We start from the raw sequence: 15647 nt of genomic DNA, 5'->3' as shown, positions 1-15647 counted from the left end.
CCAGGATAGGACAGTGCCTTCAAGACCTAGGGATTGTAGCGTTTGTATGAGGAGAGTGTGGTCAACAGTGTAAAATGCAGCAGAGAGATCTAGGAGAATTAGAAGAGAGTAATGGTTTTTACTTTTTGCTGTGATCAAATCATTGACAACCTTGGTCAGCACAGTGTAGAAGAATAGAATGCACTAATACAGTACATGGAGGGAAAACACAGCACATCACGTTTCACTGAAGACACCAAGCAACAGAGGGCACTGCAGGGAGCCAGATCATTCCGGCAATTCTGGTTATCACCCATACCCAGTTTTTCACTAGTTGATCACTAATAATGATTTATTAAATATTATTACTACGCTCTAGCCTGGTTAAACTATTATTGTTTGCCCTGGTTCATAACTTGCATCACTATGTGGCTTCTAAACATATCCTACAAACCGTGTTCACTATCAACTTAATAACAATATTTAGATAAATAATGGCAAATTGTTTTTATAGTTTGTATCGCTTTTATGGAACAAAAGTGTGTTACTATTTAATGACAGCCTGCCAGTAAATTCACAGGTCATATTTTAAACATGCACATTATACTTTTCATTAGCAACGAATTTAATATCTCAACTGTATTTTAAACGGTTCCAAATGTGTACAGTACACCTGGTGTTGCGATTTTGATATGTTTGTAATATGAGATTATACTTTTATATGTTGTCGATTACGATGTCTGTTAATCTTTTTTATTAATAAATATATGCTTTCGTCTATCTAATTGACACATCAGCTTATTGAGAGCGTGAAGGGCAGCTCCCATTTCAAAAATGTCAAATGTCGCCTCCTACTTGTCGACGTGCTCTTGCTCTACCTCCCCCGGATCTCACGTAGTTTCCTGTTGAAGACGTGGCTCCGGGACTGCCATATTGTGCGGAGGACCGTCAGAGGCCAATCAGGAATACAGGCCCAATACCCGGCTTTGACACACCGCAACCATGGTAAGAAGCGGTAGCGGGTTACATGACAGTATTGTGTGGAAGGACCGGGAGATAACAGTGTATTCACAGAGATACTGGTAACAATATTAGTCAGGCAGGAGTGGGACAGTTGAAGTTGAGTTTGATAAACTGTCTAGTGGCAAAACGTCTAGACTAGTTTCGACCAGTTTTATCTCAGACCTACGAGGCATTTAAAGCAATTTAGGAGGCAATTAGAAAGTAATATTGAGATTATAACTTGGTAAGAGCTATGCTGGTAAATGGATAGTGTGGCAGGTTTGTGTCATGTGATTTGTGATGTAATGTTTTATTTTTTGCCTTATGCGTCAGTTAACAGGTTAACGTATTTTAATGCAGTGGAAAAGTTATATCTCTTACCAAGCTTGGTTCAGGAGCTTATTAATGATTAGACGGCAACGTAACCTACTGACAGGCCATTGTACGTTTATTTCTAGTTCTACAGTGGGAATTGATCCCTTTGTGCAAAAATGTTATGCAGACAGTGGATTACTATTACATTCTGGTCTCCTATTTTGAAATGGTAGCAGTTTCCCTGCATCAGGGAAGTCCACTTCACCTCTCCACACCTCCATTATATTAGCCTGTCTTGATTTGGTTGTGACAGGAGACAAGACAAAGAAGTGGGTGCCAGAGTAACAGGTGTTGCATTTGTTTTGGAACTGTAGAAGAACAAAACTCTGATGGCTTGTCAAATTATTTTGTAGCAGTGAGTTCTTGAACTGTTCTAAATAGTACAGCCAGGTTATGTGTGTGTATTAGGTGATTGTTCACTAAGTTGTTTTTTTTATGAATTGTGTAGGTTAAAAATTAGACAGAAATGTAAAGAAAAAACATAATATTTAGCCATGATTTATGACATTAAAAAAATAAAAATTCACATTCCTACAATGTCCACATGAATGATCCAAAATAAAATGTTCCTGTGTTTTAAAAGGATAGGAAGTTTTGTATGATGCGTAGAGAATGGAGAATATAAACACAAAACACTCATTGCCTTATATTTTACCTGAAACTCTTGACCTATCAATTTCAGTATTGTAGAACAAGTATACAAATGATGTGACAGGGCATTGGAAGCACAGTAAGGATGTTACAGCATAAAGTTGCTTTTGTTAATACTCATGAATATTCATAGCTGTGCAGAAGATGGCTAGCTTCATGTAAAAAGGGGAATATTGAAAAATTAAACAGCTGTAATGCTCTGTAAAAGTAAATATATGTTTAGTTGTGTGCTGTTTGCTCAGATAAGTGATTCATTTTACAGTTGTGTGTAGGTGATATGTATGATGGAAAAATAACTTATCACTGTTGGATATTGGGTTTTTTTTTGTTTTTTTTTTTGTTTGTTTTTTTACATACTGCCTTTTTCACTATGTATGCGGGAGGCAAAAACCCTCTGTCCTCTCTCTATCCGGGATTAAGCATAAAATGACACCCTGTGTTGTATGCAAATGCCTTGACTAGTGCTGTGTATTGCTCTGTACTCTCTCCCCTGAATGGCCTCTTGCTTTCAGTTCCTCTGCCTTAGCATGAAGTAAGTAGCCCAAGAGTAAGCATAAAGCTGTATGTAGCCTGACTCATGCCACGCTGTGGAGTGTATAAACTGTTCATAATAACTTTGAACAATTGGTTGTTTTTAATTCTGGTGTAAGTAAACTATTATTTAAGGCAGTGATGGGCAACAGGCGGCCCTCCACGTCTTGAACTGCTGCTCCCAACTCCTTCCTGTTTTATTGTCAGATTTGTTTTTATAGCTTCTAACACTTGTTTAAAATGTCTGATCAGTGTCTCTGTTTTTGATTAAATGTATTGTTTTAACTTATTCCTGAGATTAAGGGGAATATGTGGCCCTTTCATAGGTTGATGGGCCCGTACCATGTGGCCCCTGGAGTTTATCTGTTTTCCCATCATTGCTTTAAGTACTTTATCTGATTTGCAACAGCAGTTGAAGTTGTTTTGGTAATTGGTTATGAAAATAGCCAAGGCAGATATATATCTTAGTTGCTTTTGTAAGATCTTACCTCTGATGTGTACAGAAATAATAATTTTATATAAATGTATAATTTACATGTAATTATTGTGTGCAAGCACACTTGATATAAGTGAGTTCCCATAACTGAGAGCTTGATTTGCTAGTAGGCCATAAGTTTAGTTGAATTATATTGGATTTTACACAGAGAAAGTTCTTTAAAACAAAATACTGACTAAGATAATCAAAGTTTGTTATAGTAGCAGACCTATAAATATATCTTGGGCAATCTTTAATTGTTAACAGTGTGATGCCAGAGAGCCAGCATCTTTTAATTTATTCCTTTCCAGGTGCTTCTAGCTGCTGCAGTATGTACAAAGGCAGGCAAGGCAATAGTGTCGCGACAGTTCGTGGAAATGACGCGCACTAGGATTGAAGGACTATTGGCAGCTTTCCCAAAACTAATGAACACAGGAAAACAGCACACTTTTGTGGAAACTGAAAGTGTACGTTATGTCTATCAGCCCATGGAAAAATTGTATATGGTTCTCATCACCACCAAGAACAGCAACATTCTTGAGGACTTAGAGACCCTCCGACTTTTCTCCAGAGTGGTAAGTGTATTTATTCTTTGCCCTGAGGAGGCACAGACATTGATAATTTTAATTACATTTTTCAAATTCTTTATAGTTTCTGGGCAGCAATATTTATTTTTCAAGAGAAATTACCATAATTGTCTTCGCCTAAGTGAAAAACTTAAGGAACCTTCAAGATAAAATAATGAATTTATTAAAGGTTGTAGGAATGTGTGCAAACTATTCATTTCAAGTTTTGTGAAGGTGAAACCGCTAATCTGAGGCACAATGTTTTTGTTTTTTTTCTGTTCTATTGAATTTTAGAGAGCAGGGGCTGGGACTCCGTTGGGCATGTATAAAATATCTCCCCCCTTCTCCTTAGGAGACACTAGTTTTGAAGACTGCTTTGCAAACAAAATATGTTTGTTTAGAACAAGCTTGTGAGGACTAATTGAAAATTGAGGACTGGATGCATGTAGTTTGCAAACTTGCATCCATTAACACAAGTTCTGCTCATTGTACCAATCCCCCTAAACAATATTGTTTATAGCTTCCTCACACCTCTCAAATACTGAGAAATGCATCAAACCCCCCCACCCAAAAAAAAAAAAAAAAAAAGTTTGCTGACTAGCATTTTGCTATCTATCCCATTCTCTGCTATGCAAATATCTGCTCTATTGCTATGTCCTGCCCTTTACCCTCTACCAGGAACAGCAGAGGAGCAGGCCTGTGGTACCAGCAGTGATACCATTCTCAACACCTCTCATACAGTATTTTAAGTGCATGATGCTTATCATAACCTTGCACATTAGCAGGATTAGGTACAATGAAACCTAACTAAACTAGACATAGAATCTATTTTAATTTGTGTGTTACACATTAGTCTAGCCACACTTTCCAACAAACATATAGTGCTGGAAAGTGCTTTTTATTAAATTAATCATTCCACACTTTCTTTTTCTAAACCTTATTTGATATATTTTGGACATTGATCCCATGTTGTGTAATGAGTGTTTATGTTGGTATCTTGTGCAGCTTTAGAGAGAGAAAATTCAATGCATAACTTTTTTTTTTTATTAGATTCCAGAATACTGTCGAGCTTTGGAGGAGGCAGAGATCTCTGATCACTGCTTTGATCTTATATTTGCATTTGATGAAATTGTGGCTTTGGGATATCGAGAAAATGTGAACTTGGCCCAGATCCGAACTTTCACTGAGATGGACTCGCATGAAGAAAAGGTGTTTAGAGCAGTCAGAGAGGTGAGATTCAATTTGTAAATATCTTTTGTATATGCGACTTATTCTTTGAGTTTCTAGATGAAAATATTAAACAGATAATGCTAAAGATGATTATATGTAAGATAACATATTGGTGGATTTTGCTTTGTGTACTTGCTTGTCCCCTACCACCCCACCTTCTTTTATATTCATTTTAGTTCATATTTTTATTATGGCATCAACAAGTCAAATTTCAGCGTTGACACACACATCTGTTTAATATTAGAAATTCAGCTTCATTCAGTGGAGTATTAAAACTCCATCTTTCAGGATTGGTTCTCCTATTTTGTTTATCGTTTATTTACAAAACTTATGGCAGCAGTACCTACATGCTTCTAGATGAGGAGTCACAAGTTTCCCTGCTTGGATGATCTGATTAAGATAACTCTTCAGCAGCTGGAGATATGCATGTCACTTCTCAGACCTCAGTGCCTTCCCAGGAATTATTTTAGTATTCCTAATAATTCACAAGTGTCATTGATAGATTTACTGGTAATTCCTTTTTGACCTCAGTCTTCTATACGTTACCCATCCAGTATTTATGCTTCCTAAGATTCTGCAAAAAAAAACCAAAAACATAAAGCTTGAAGTGACTGCCATCTTAATTGCTCCTATGTGGTCAAGGCCTTAGTTCATGTATTTTCTAAATCTCTTCTAGACCTTCAATGTCTATTGTTTTCATCAGAATCTCCTACCAGGATCCTCCCTTTCATTGGGGATTGGATCAACTGCATTTAATGTCTTGAATAAGGCCTTGATCCTTAGGTGTAACATACTTAGTTATTTTCCGTGATAACTACAAAGCCTGTGTCTTGTAAAATTAACTATTTTAAGCAAAAATATTTAGTGCAAATTCACATGCCTTATTAATTATCATACTTCACATACCCCATTACACAATCCCCTGATGTTGCTTTTTTTTTTTTTTTTTTGTTTTGTTTTGTTTTTTTTGCCTTCCTGTACGTTCATTAAACTGGAGCTAACTGCATGTTCCTGCGCAGAAGCTTTGGAGTTCAGCTTTGTTTCATTTACAGGGTTGGCTTTAAAATATGAGTCGGCCACAGCAAACTTGTTGGTTAAAGTTGAGCCTCATTCTGTGCTAAATCTAATATGCCGAGCAATATGTGGGGCCAAGTGTAATATGCTAGGCTATATCTTGTTCCACTTATTTATACTTAAGGACCCCAATTATCTTTTGCCATGTCCAGAGCATCCCCTTCCTTTCCAGTCTCTGTTCAGTAAACCCAAGAACTGCATGCATAGCCTTATTACTATTGGCTGCCAATCTCCCATTTGATAAAGTTCTCATGATCCTAAAAGATCAAATCCTGCAAAGGAAATCAAAATATGACACTTTTCTTTTTTCTTTTTTTTTTCTATTCTTGTGTTTTTAAAATGGCAAATATGCATGCCCTTGGAGCTTCATGAATACTTTAGTATACAAAACTCATTGGCAATTCTCAAATGTAATTTTAAGTTATCATCCCTGTTATAGTGATCAAATAGAAAGGGCAGAGGACAAAATCAGGGTAAGATAAAAGCAAGCAAGAATTAATGTCATTCATTCAAGACACATTTGACAATGGGAGTAGTGAAGTTCGGGGAGCACATTGAGCATGATCCTACCAGTGCATGTGATGTTTGCTATCTCATGAATATTCATAGCTACCCAGCAGATGCCTAACTTCATGTTGAAATGTTAAATGGTCAATATACAGAATACAGCTTTGAACAGTAAATGTAAACATATTTATGTACTGTCTGTTAAGAAATCGTTCTTAGTGTGCTTTTGTGTGTAAATGATGGGTGCTTTAATCTGCCTGCTGAGCTAAAATAAAGTATTATGAGCATCAATAAAATATTGTCAATGTATTATAGTATAGGTATATTAAAACCAAGTTGACATATTTTTGCAAATATTCAAATACTTTTTAAGTTTCCCTGTTATCCCTGAATTGTGGTGCATCCAGCATGCCATCATGACACTCTGTCCTGACACACAGGTTGGGAATTACTGGCTTAAATAACTTGCCATATTCTCTCCACAGACTCAAGAGCGAGAGGCAAAGGCAGAGATGAGACGTAAAGCAAAAGAGCTGCAGCAGGCTAGGAGAGATGCAGAGCGTCAGGGGAAAAAAGCTCCTGGGTTTGGTGGTTTTGGGAGTTCTGGCAGTTCCTCTATTTCCAGCAATGCTGCAGCATTGATAACAGAAAATATAATGGAGCCAGAGAAAACAAAGGCTGCTTCCTTACCCACAAGGTAAAATGGCAGTTATGTTATAATTTATGTCACCAACAAATGTTATCTGGTGTTTTTCAATTGTATGTAAATACTTTTAATAAGTTGTTGTATGGAACAAATTATTTAAATTTTACTGTATATTTATTTTAGGCCTTCTGGCTCTAACAAAGCTCTAAAACTTGGGGCCAAAGGAAAAGAAGTGGATAACTTTGTAGACAAACTAAAATCTGAAGGGGAGACTATTGTTACCCCATCTACTGGCAAGAGACCATCTGAGGCAGCGAAAGTCCTGTCTCCACCTGTCAACTTGGAGAGGTAAGGGCAGAATACCTTCTTTTTAATGCCTGCATTAATAAAACATTTGTCTTGGAATATGAGTACATATCTCTGCCAACACCTTTGATTTCTTTACATGACCCTAACTTTTTCTTGCATAATTATCTTGACAAGGCAACACAAAACAAATGTTTCCCTCTTTCAGTATTCATTTGAAGGTTGAAGAGAAAATATCTTTAACCTGTAGCAGGGATGGAGGTTTGCAGAATATGGAAGTTCATGGTCTCATTATGCTTCGAGTATCAGATGATAAATTTGGAAGGATCCGTGTGCACGTTGACAATGAGGACAAGAAAGGGGTGCAACTTCAGGTTAGAAGTCCGTATGGACAGTTTAAAACTTAAATAGGTCATGTGATGAATTTGTATTTTCTTCTGGTGAACTGGACATTTTAATGTGTGTACTTCTAAGGTTACAAGATGGACACTACATGAATACTAAACTATATTTTAGTTAATATATGTATAGTTGCCAGTGTATCAGTAATACATACTTTGTAGAATATATAGTACTGGTATTTAGTATCCTGTGAAGTATAGTGTATATACTATTGTAGCTTATATTATAGGAAGGAAAAAATGTGCGATTGTGCGTTGGGGGAAACTAATAAGGATGGTCAGAGCTCTTGTAACAAGAAACAAAGGGTTTCTGCAGTGCCTAACTTTAACATTTATCATAATGGTGACATGCAAAGCACCAGTACATAATGGCAAAAAATATAAATAATCCAAATTATAGCTTCTCAATAGTAGTGACTCTAACATGTAGAAATATTAAACTGCTTTACAGTTGAATAGTTAAATAGAGTGGGACTTCATTAGAATTAAATGTCCATTAGGTATTGTAGTTGAAAGTTAAAGTTGGTTGATGTATCTATCTCTAGTAGTTGAAAATATTTTCTTGCACCTTATTTATAGTGTAATCGGAGTGTGTAAGCCTATTGAGAAATTTATAAAGTTGTTCTTTTGTAGTAATAATTTACCCAGTTTGAACATATATATGGCTGTATCCAGATTAAATGTAGGAAGATCTTCCTAGGCTGCCAGACAGCTCCTGAGTGCTATTTGGTGATTTTATTAGGGAAGGTAAAGAATAAAGATTGCTAAGTGACTACAAACACTGCACTTGGTATACAGTGGAAAGAGCACATACTTTGTTCCATATAATATAACAAATAAGTTTAGTTGGATGAGTTTTCACACACCACTTTATTTAGTGGCATCCTATTGTGCAGTGCTTTATGAATGAATATTTAATAAAGCACATAAGCCCTTGTCCCAGTGAAGCTTACAAAAACTGTTTCCCACTAGGTTAATTTTGTCCGAAACCAATTAGCAACCATTATGTGTTTAGAGTGACACAAAATTCACTCACACGGGGTAACCCCAGTGCCACCCAACTACAACCGAGACAGAAATATGTGTTGTATAAACCACAATAAACTAAAATGTCTTCTGTTCATTTCAAGAGATTGTATTTAAACAAAAAACACAAGACTTAAAATTAAATTTGTACTTTAAATTAGTGTTATATTGACAAATAATTGTATTGGTATTCTTGCTAATTTTAAGGCTTGTGCAAGCGGATTGCACTGCAAATATTTATATTTCTCTTTCCTACCACTGGGGGACACTGCCAGACATTGGGGTATAGTAGTGGGATTGGGCGTTTAGGCACTAAAAACGCTGATGTTTACTCCCCTCCTCTGCTATGCCCCATCTCCAGTAGATACCTCAGTTTTTTTTTTTAGTGCCTTAGGAGTTAGGCCAGTTTGGTATAGGCTCCTGCCTATACTTAGTGATAGTTTGTCCCATTTTTATTTTATTTTTTCTCAGTGGTGCTTCGCGGGGATCGATCCCAAGTCCCAGAGAGGGTGAATAGTCCTGGGCTTCCTTCACCCCGATCCCCGCACAAGGTAAGAAGTGGCTGATGCCCGGGTCTTCCTTTCACCTGTCTTGCCGGCAGTTCATCCCTTAGAAGCAAGCTTTTAGATGAATGATAGCGCCATTAGGGCTTTAGGTGCCCACGGAGGTAGTCCTCTTCAGCGGGCCACAGAAATAGGTCGCGCGGGGGAGATCCAGGATCCATCTCTCCCCGCCGATGAACTAGCCGGCAAGCCCCCTCCTCCATGCCCCCACCTTCTCCTGAGAACGAGCAGCGGGGGTCCATTAGCGCTCCCTCTATGATAGAGAGCGGCGCTGCATGAGGAGGGCAGACATCACACACGCTCCTGGGCACTGTAACCAGCGTGTTGTGGAGAGGTTACCGACAGCCATATTATAGATGAGCTGTTTGGTAACTTAGAGAGGAGCAGACATTTTTTTTTGATGAGGGCGGAGCCGGAGGAGGACCTTCGTTTCCCGCACTTCTCAGGATCTGCACAGTGGAGTCGCCATTTTAAGCTCATATCGAGCAGCTGCATGTCTCTTCTCTTCTCTCATTTACCTCTTCTGTGACTGGTATCGTTAAATCCTGTGTTTGTGTACAAAAACATTTTAAACATTCATGGTTGATTGTTCTGCCTAGCGGGAGAGGTTAAAAGTTACTTTGGGGCTGATTTGTACCCGGGTATATAGATCTGGCTACAAATTGTGTATCGCTGTATTCTGACACTAACTGTTTAGACAGTAATCATTTATTTGTCTAGTTATAATCAGTTTTTACTGTATTTAACCAGTAATGTCTAACAAAGAGTCCTCTGACAGGGGATCCTCTGGAGGGTCTGCATTGTATTTTACTTGTGCCATGTGTAAAGTAAAACTTCCAAAAGGACAGCATGAAAAAGGTGCCCTTTGCGCTGCTTGTGAGGCCGGATCTCAGGGGCGTCCCGCCCCAACTCAGACAGCAGTAGCCATGGTAGAGCCGCCTTAGTTTAAATCCTTTGCTGCAACCATGGAGAAGTTTACTACGGTGATGTTACAGGATGCAGAGATACATCAGAATGTGGTTACAGACTCTCGGGTATCTCTCGCTGCAGGGCAGCGCTCCACACATGTTGCAGGGGGGAGTGACCAGACAGAAATTGCAGGCACTTCCTCACAGAGTTCTGTGACTCAGAGTGATGATCGCCTACTTGGGGTCTCCCACAGAGCCAAAAGGGCTTCACTGGATGTAAACCAGGGTCGTAGCCCAGGCTCAGATATCCCATCAGATGGGGATGTGGACTTGGATACTCAGGAGGAAGACTCACTGAGTATTATGACCACCTCGGTGGGTAATATTGAAAGTCTGGTGTTAGGTATTAGGCATAGCCTTGGTTTTGCTGACCCTACACCCTCGGCTCCCTCAGGTTTCTCCATTTTCAAAAGGACTAAATCTCAGGTTATGTCTTTTCCACCGTCATCAGAGATGGTGCAGATTGTGACGGACGCTTGGTTAAATCCAGGTAAACAGTTCGTTATGCCGGGTAGATTTAAGAGTTTTTACCCACTTTCAGCAGAGGATTGTATTAAATGGGAGGCGTCTCCTAAGGTGGACAGACCGATTATCAGGTTGTCCACTTCCTCTGCCATTCCTACCCAGGAGAGAGTATCTCTCAAAGACCCCACTGACAAAAAGTGTGACAATGCTCTCCGGTCCGCATATGTTGCTTCCGGTAGCTTGTTTAGGCCCATTATGGCAATTGCATGGGCAAATAAGGCGGTGCAGATATGGGCAGAGCAGTTGATCTCGGCCATCCAGAGTAATGCTCCGCTACCTGATCTTCTGGTTCTCGCTGAGCACATTCAGGAGATGGCGGATTATATGGGACATGCATCCATGGACGCAGTAGCGGTCAATGCCAGAATTGGCGGCCTTATTATGGCGTCACAACGTTCCCTATGGTTACGTTCGTGGACGACGGATGCTGAATCAAAGAGGTCTTTGGAAATCCTGCCTTTTGATGGAGTCACTATGTTTGGGCCGGAGCTTGAGAAAGTGATTGAGGTAGCCACAGGAGGTAAGAGTAATAGTCTTCCCATGGGCTCTTGTAAACCGCGTCAAGCTCGGTTTCGGTCCTTTCGCTCCTTCTCTCAGGGCCGGGGTGGCCCACCAAGGGGTCAGCCGGCTGTTTCCAGAGGAGGTGGCGGCAGAGGTAGGGGCGCTCCCAGACAGGGAACGTTGCGTCCCAGTGATAAACCTGCAGCATCACTCCTTGGCCCCCATACGGGTACCCGTGGTGGGGGCACGGCTTCTTCTCTTCAAGCGCCAGTGGTGGTCAGTCACGTCGGACGCTTGGATTCAGGGAGTGGTGTCGAGGGGTTATGCCAGGGTTTCCCAAACCCAGTCCTCAGGGCTCCCTAATGGTGCAGGTTTTCTGGATCACATGTGACATAATTAGGACCACCTGTGGATCTGTTACAATGTGTCAGTCAGTAATGAATACACCTGTGCTCCAGCAAGGAGATATGGAAAACCTGCACTGTTGGGGAGCCCTGAGGACTGGGTTTGGGAAACCCTGGGTTATGCTATAGACTTCATATAGAATCCAGTCTCCGCGAACAAGGTTCCTTTCCTCACCGGTGCCCGCTTGTCCCCTCAGAAGTCAGGCCCTGCTGGAAGCAGTGGCGAAGCTTCAGGGTGCGGGAGTGGTGGTGCCAGGGCCAGAAAGGGGTCAGGGTTTCTACTCCAATCTCTTCTTGGTTCCGAAACCAGACGGAACTTTCCGCCCTATACTGAACCTCAGGTCCTTGAACAAGCAAGTGGTGGTCCAGAGATTCAAAATGGAGTCTCTACGGACAGTCATTGCAGGGATGGAAGAGGGAGAGTTTCTAGCTAACATCGATATAAAAGATGCGTTCCAGATGGGAACAGCATCATCGGTTCCTGAGGTTGCGGTGAATTCCGATCATTTTCAATTCGGAGCCCTCCCTTTTGGTCTGGCCTCAGCTCCTCGAGTGTTCACCAAAATTATGGCCGTTATGGCAAGTGTCCTGTTACGAAGGGGAGTCACGATAATTCCATATCTAGACGACCTTCTCTTAAAGGCGAGGTCTGGGGGGCCATTCAGACTGCAGAGATTTTATCTCGCCAGGTTCAGACCACAATGGAGTTCTTGGAGGACCATGGGTGGATTCTGAATGTGCCAAAATCGTGTCTCATCCCAGCTCAGCGCATGCGCTTTCTGGGATTGGTGTTCGACACAATGGTTCAGAGGGTGTTCCTTCCTTAGGAAAAGATCATCGCCCTCCAGCGGAGAACCAGAGTATTATTGGATCGCCCTCGAGTGTCCGTGCTCTCCTGCATGAAACTTCTAGGGACCATGGTGTCGGTGTACGAGGCAGTTCCGTTTGCCTAATTCCATTCCCGACCTCTTCAGTTAGAGATTCTTCGTAAATGGTCAGGGTCACAGGAACAGTTGGACAGGCAGTTCATCCGCCTGTCTCAGTTAACTCGACTGTCATTAGCATGGTGGCTCTCCACGAGCAATCTGAGCAAACGTCAGACCCTCAGATCGGGCCCCTGGACCTTAGTCACCACGGACGCAAGTCTCTCTGGTTGGGGAGGGGTCACGGCACCGTTAAGGTTTCAGGGACTCTGGTCTCCCCAGGAGTCAGCTTTTCCCATAAATGTATTGAAGCCGAGAACGGTTCACAAGACTGTTAAAAGCTCAGGGGTTTCTGAAAGGAAAACGCCTGCAGGTACAGTCAGACAATGCCACGGCCGTGGCTTATTTAAATCATAAAGGAGGAACTCGCAGCAAGGCAGTCATGCAAGAGGCTGCCAGGATGCTAATCTGGGTGGAACATCATGTACCCCAGATTTCGACTGTATATATCCCGGGAGTGGACAACTGGGAAGCCGATTTCCTCAGCAGGGAGAAAGTTCATCCGGGGGAGTGGTCCCTGTGCAAAGAGGTCTTCGCTCTTCTAGTCCAGAGATGGGGTCTACCAGAAATAGACCTCATGGCTTCCAGACTGAATTGTCAGGTCCCTCGGTATTGTGCAAAGTCCCGGGATCCTCGAGCATACGCAGCAGACGCCATGGCGATTCCGTGGCGCTTTAGGCTGGTATATCTCAAATTAGATCGGCTGGCTTTGACGACGTGGCTACTGAATCCTTAGTGCTCAAGGCTAAGGGTTTTACGTTACGGGTTATTGCCACCATGATTAGGGCAAGAAAGTCATCTTCCTCGGCTATTTATCATAGGGTCTGGAAGATTTATATCCTCTGGTGTGAATCCAAAGGTTTCCATACGTCTAGGTTTAGTCTGTCTAGACTGTTGGCTTTTTTGCAGGAGGGCCTGGATAAGGGACTCAGACTGGGCTCCCTTAAAGTTCAGGTGTCTGTGCTGTCAATTTTATTTTCAGCGAAAATTGGCGTCTGAGTGAGGTTCAGACCTTTTTACAAGGGGTCCTTCATATTCAACCCCCATTTTCTCATCCGGTAGAACCTTGGGACTTGAATTTAGTGCTGAGGGCTCTTTGTCTTCCTCTATTTGAACCCATTTAGACCGCAGAATTACACCATCTGTCTTGGAAGACTGTGTTTCTTCTAGCTATATCCTCAGCTAGGAGAGTGTCAGAATTGGCAGCGCTCTGTTGTAGCTCTCCATTTCTGGTGTTTCATGAAGATAGAGCGGTGTTATGCACTAAACCTTCCTTTATTCCAAAGGTAGTGTCTAGGTTCCATCTCAACCAGGAGATTGTGGTTCCGGCATTTCGTCCGGATTTATCATCTTCAACTGACTCCGTTGATTACGATCTTCATCTGCTGGATGTGGTTAGGGTTAGGGCTCTCCGGTGCTATGTGGACCGCACAGCCTCAATTCGTAAAACAAAGGATCTGTTTGTTATATCCAACGTCAAGAAGCGTGGTTGCCGGCGTCAAAACAGACTATTGCTCGGTGGACACTTCCACTATTAGTCTGGCTTATGTCCGAGCATCTCGGCCAGTTCCTCAGACGCTGAGGGCTCACTCGACCAGGGCTGTTGGTGCGTCCTGGGCGGCGCGCCATGGTGCGTCCTGGGCGGCGCGCCATGGTGCGTCCTGGGCGGCGCGCCATGGTGCGTCCTGGGCGGCGCGCCATGGTGCTTCAGCTGAACAACTGTGCAAAGCGGCCACTTGGACGTCTGTTCATACTTTTGTAAAGTTTTACAGATTGCAGGCTTTCGCATCTTCTGATGCGAGCATTGGCAGGAAAGTATTGCGTGCAGCCGCTCCAGAGCATTCCCTCCCATAGAGGCTGCTTTGGTATGTCCCCAATGTCTGGCAGTGTCCCCCAGTGGTAGGAGAGAGAAAAGAGGATTTTTACTTACCGTAAAATCTATTTCTCTTTCTCCACTGTGGGACACTGCGCTCCCTCCCTTGCTCTGTAGGCGATCTGATTATGAATGTTTTTGATTTACATTCTTTTGCCCTTTGGGCAGCTCCTTATAGTACACTTGGTTAGTCAAAACTGAGGTATCTACTTAAGAGGAGGGGCATAGCAGAGGACGGGAGTAAAAATCAGAGTTTTTAGTGCCTAAACTCCCAATCCCACTACTATACCCCAATGTCTGGCAGTGTCCCCCAGTGGAGAAAGAGAAATAGATTTTACGGTAAATAAAAATCCTCTTTTAAATTATAAATTTAAGGAGCGGCTGTCACACAACTGCTTTAATCTGTTTTTTTTTTTTTTAAACATTGACAACAGCATTTTAGAAGTGTTCAAATCCCTCAATTAAAACAAAATCCAGTTGACATACATTGTTTGCAGACCCTGTCACACTTTTTAAACACTTGTTATGAGCTGTGAGTTGTAAAAGCATAGTCCTTTTCCAGCTGCAATAAAAATGATGCATGAGTGGTTCTGAAACTGGAAAACATAGTAACATAGTTGATGAGGTTGAAAAAAGACACCAGTCCATCAAGTTCAACCTATTTTGGATCTCCTGCGATCCTGCACTTATATTTGAAATTGATCCAGAGTAAGCAACCGCCAATCTGTTTCAATTGTGAAAATCCCCCCAGACTCAATATTGCAGTTCTATTTTTACCCTATATCCACTACTATCCTACATTTTAATTAACGGTCGTATCCCTGGATACACCTTTCCGCTAAAAATTTGTCTAACCCTTTCTTAAACATATCTATTGAATCTGCCATCACAACCTTCCCTGGCAATGAATTCCATATCTTGACTGCCCTTACTGTAAAGAACCCCTTCCTTTGCTGGTTGTGAAATTTCCTCTCCTCTAACCTTAGAGGGTGACCACATGTCCTTTGTATAGTCCTTGGGGTAAAAAGTTCCCATGAAAGTTCTCTGTATTGACCCCTAAT

General features: G+C 41.6%; 1 protein-coding gene across 2 annotated transcripts in view; it reads left to right on the top strand.

Annotated features, from left to right (window-relative positions):
• Nucleotides 1-877: 877 nt before the first annotated feature.
• Nucleotides 878-15647, top strand: part of ARCN1 (archain 1 coat protein complex I subunit delta) — a 45341-nt gene continuing 30571 nt past the window's right edge. Inside the window, exons 1-6 of one of the 2 annotated variants that reach the window (XM_075190642.1) lie at nucleotides 878-984; nucleotides 3325-3588; nucleotides 4630-4809; nucleotides 6876-7087; nucleotides 7220-7384; nucleotides 7551-7716. In XM_075190642.1, the coding sequence (XP_075046743.1) occupies nucleotides 982-984; nucleotides 3325-3588; nucleotides 4630-4809; nucleotides 6876-7087; nucleotides 7220-7384; nucleotides 7551-7716 (990 nt within the window). In that variant the 5' untranslated portion in view covers nucleotides 878-981. Of the gene's footprint in view, nucleotides 985-1038; nucleotides 1062-3324; nucleotides 3589-4629; nucleotides 4810-6875; nucleotides 7088-7219; nucleotides 7385-7550; nucleotides 7717-15647 lie in introns of those variants that run through there. The other variant, XM_075190643.1, reaches the window with a different exon arrangement.

The sequence above is a fragment of the Mixophyes fleayi genome, chromosome 11, assembly GCF_038048845.1.
Source record: "Mixophyes fleayi isolate aMixFle1 chromosome 11, aMixFle1.hap1, whole genome shotgun sequence".
NCBI lineage: Eukaryota > Metazoa > Chordata > Amphibia > Anura > Limnodynastidae > Mixophyes > Mixophyes fleayi.
This window is presented reverse-complemented; position numbering and strand designations above follow the sequence as displayed.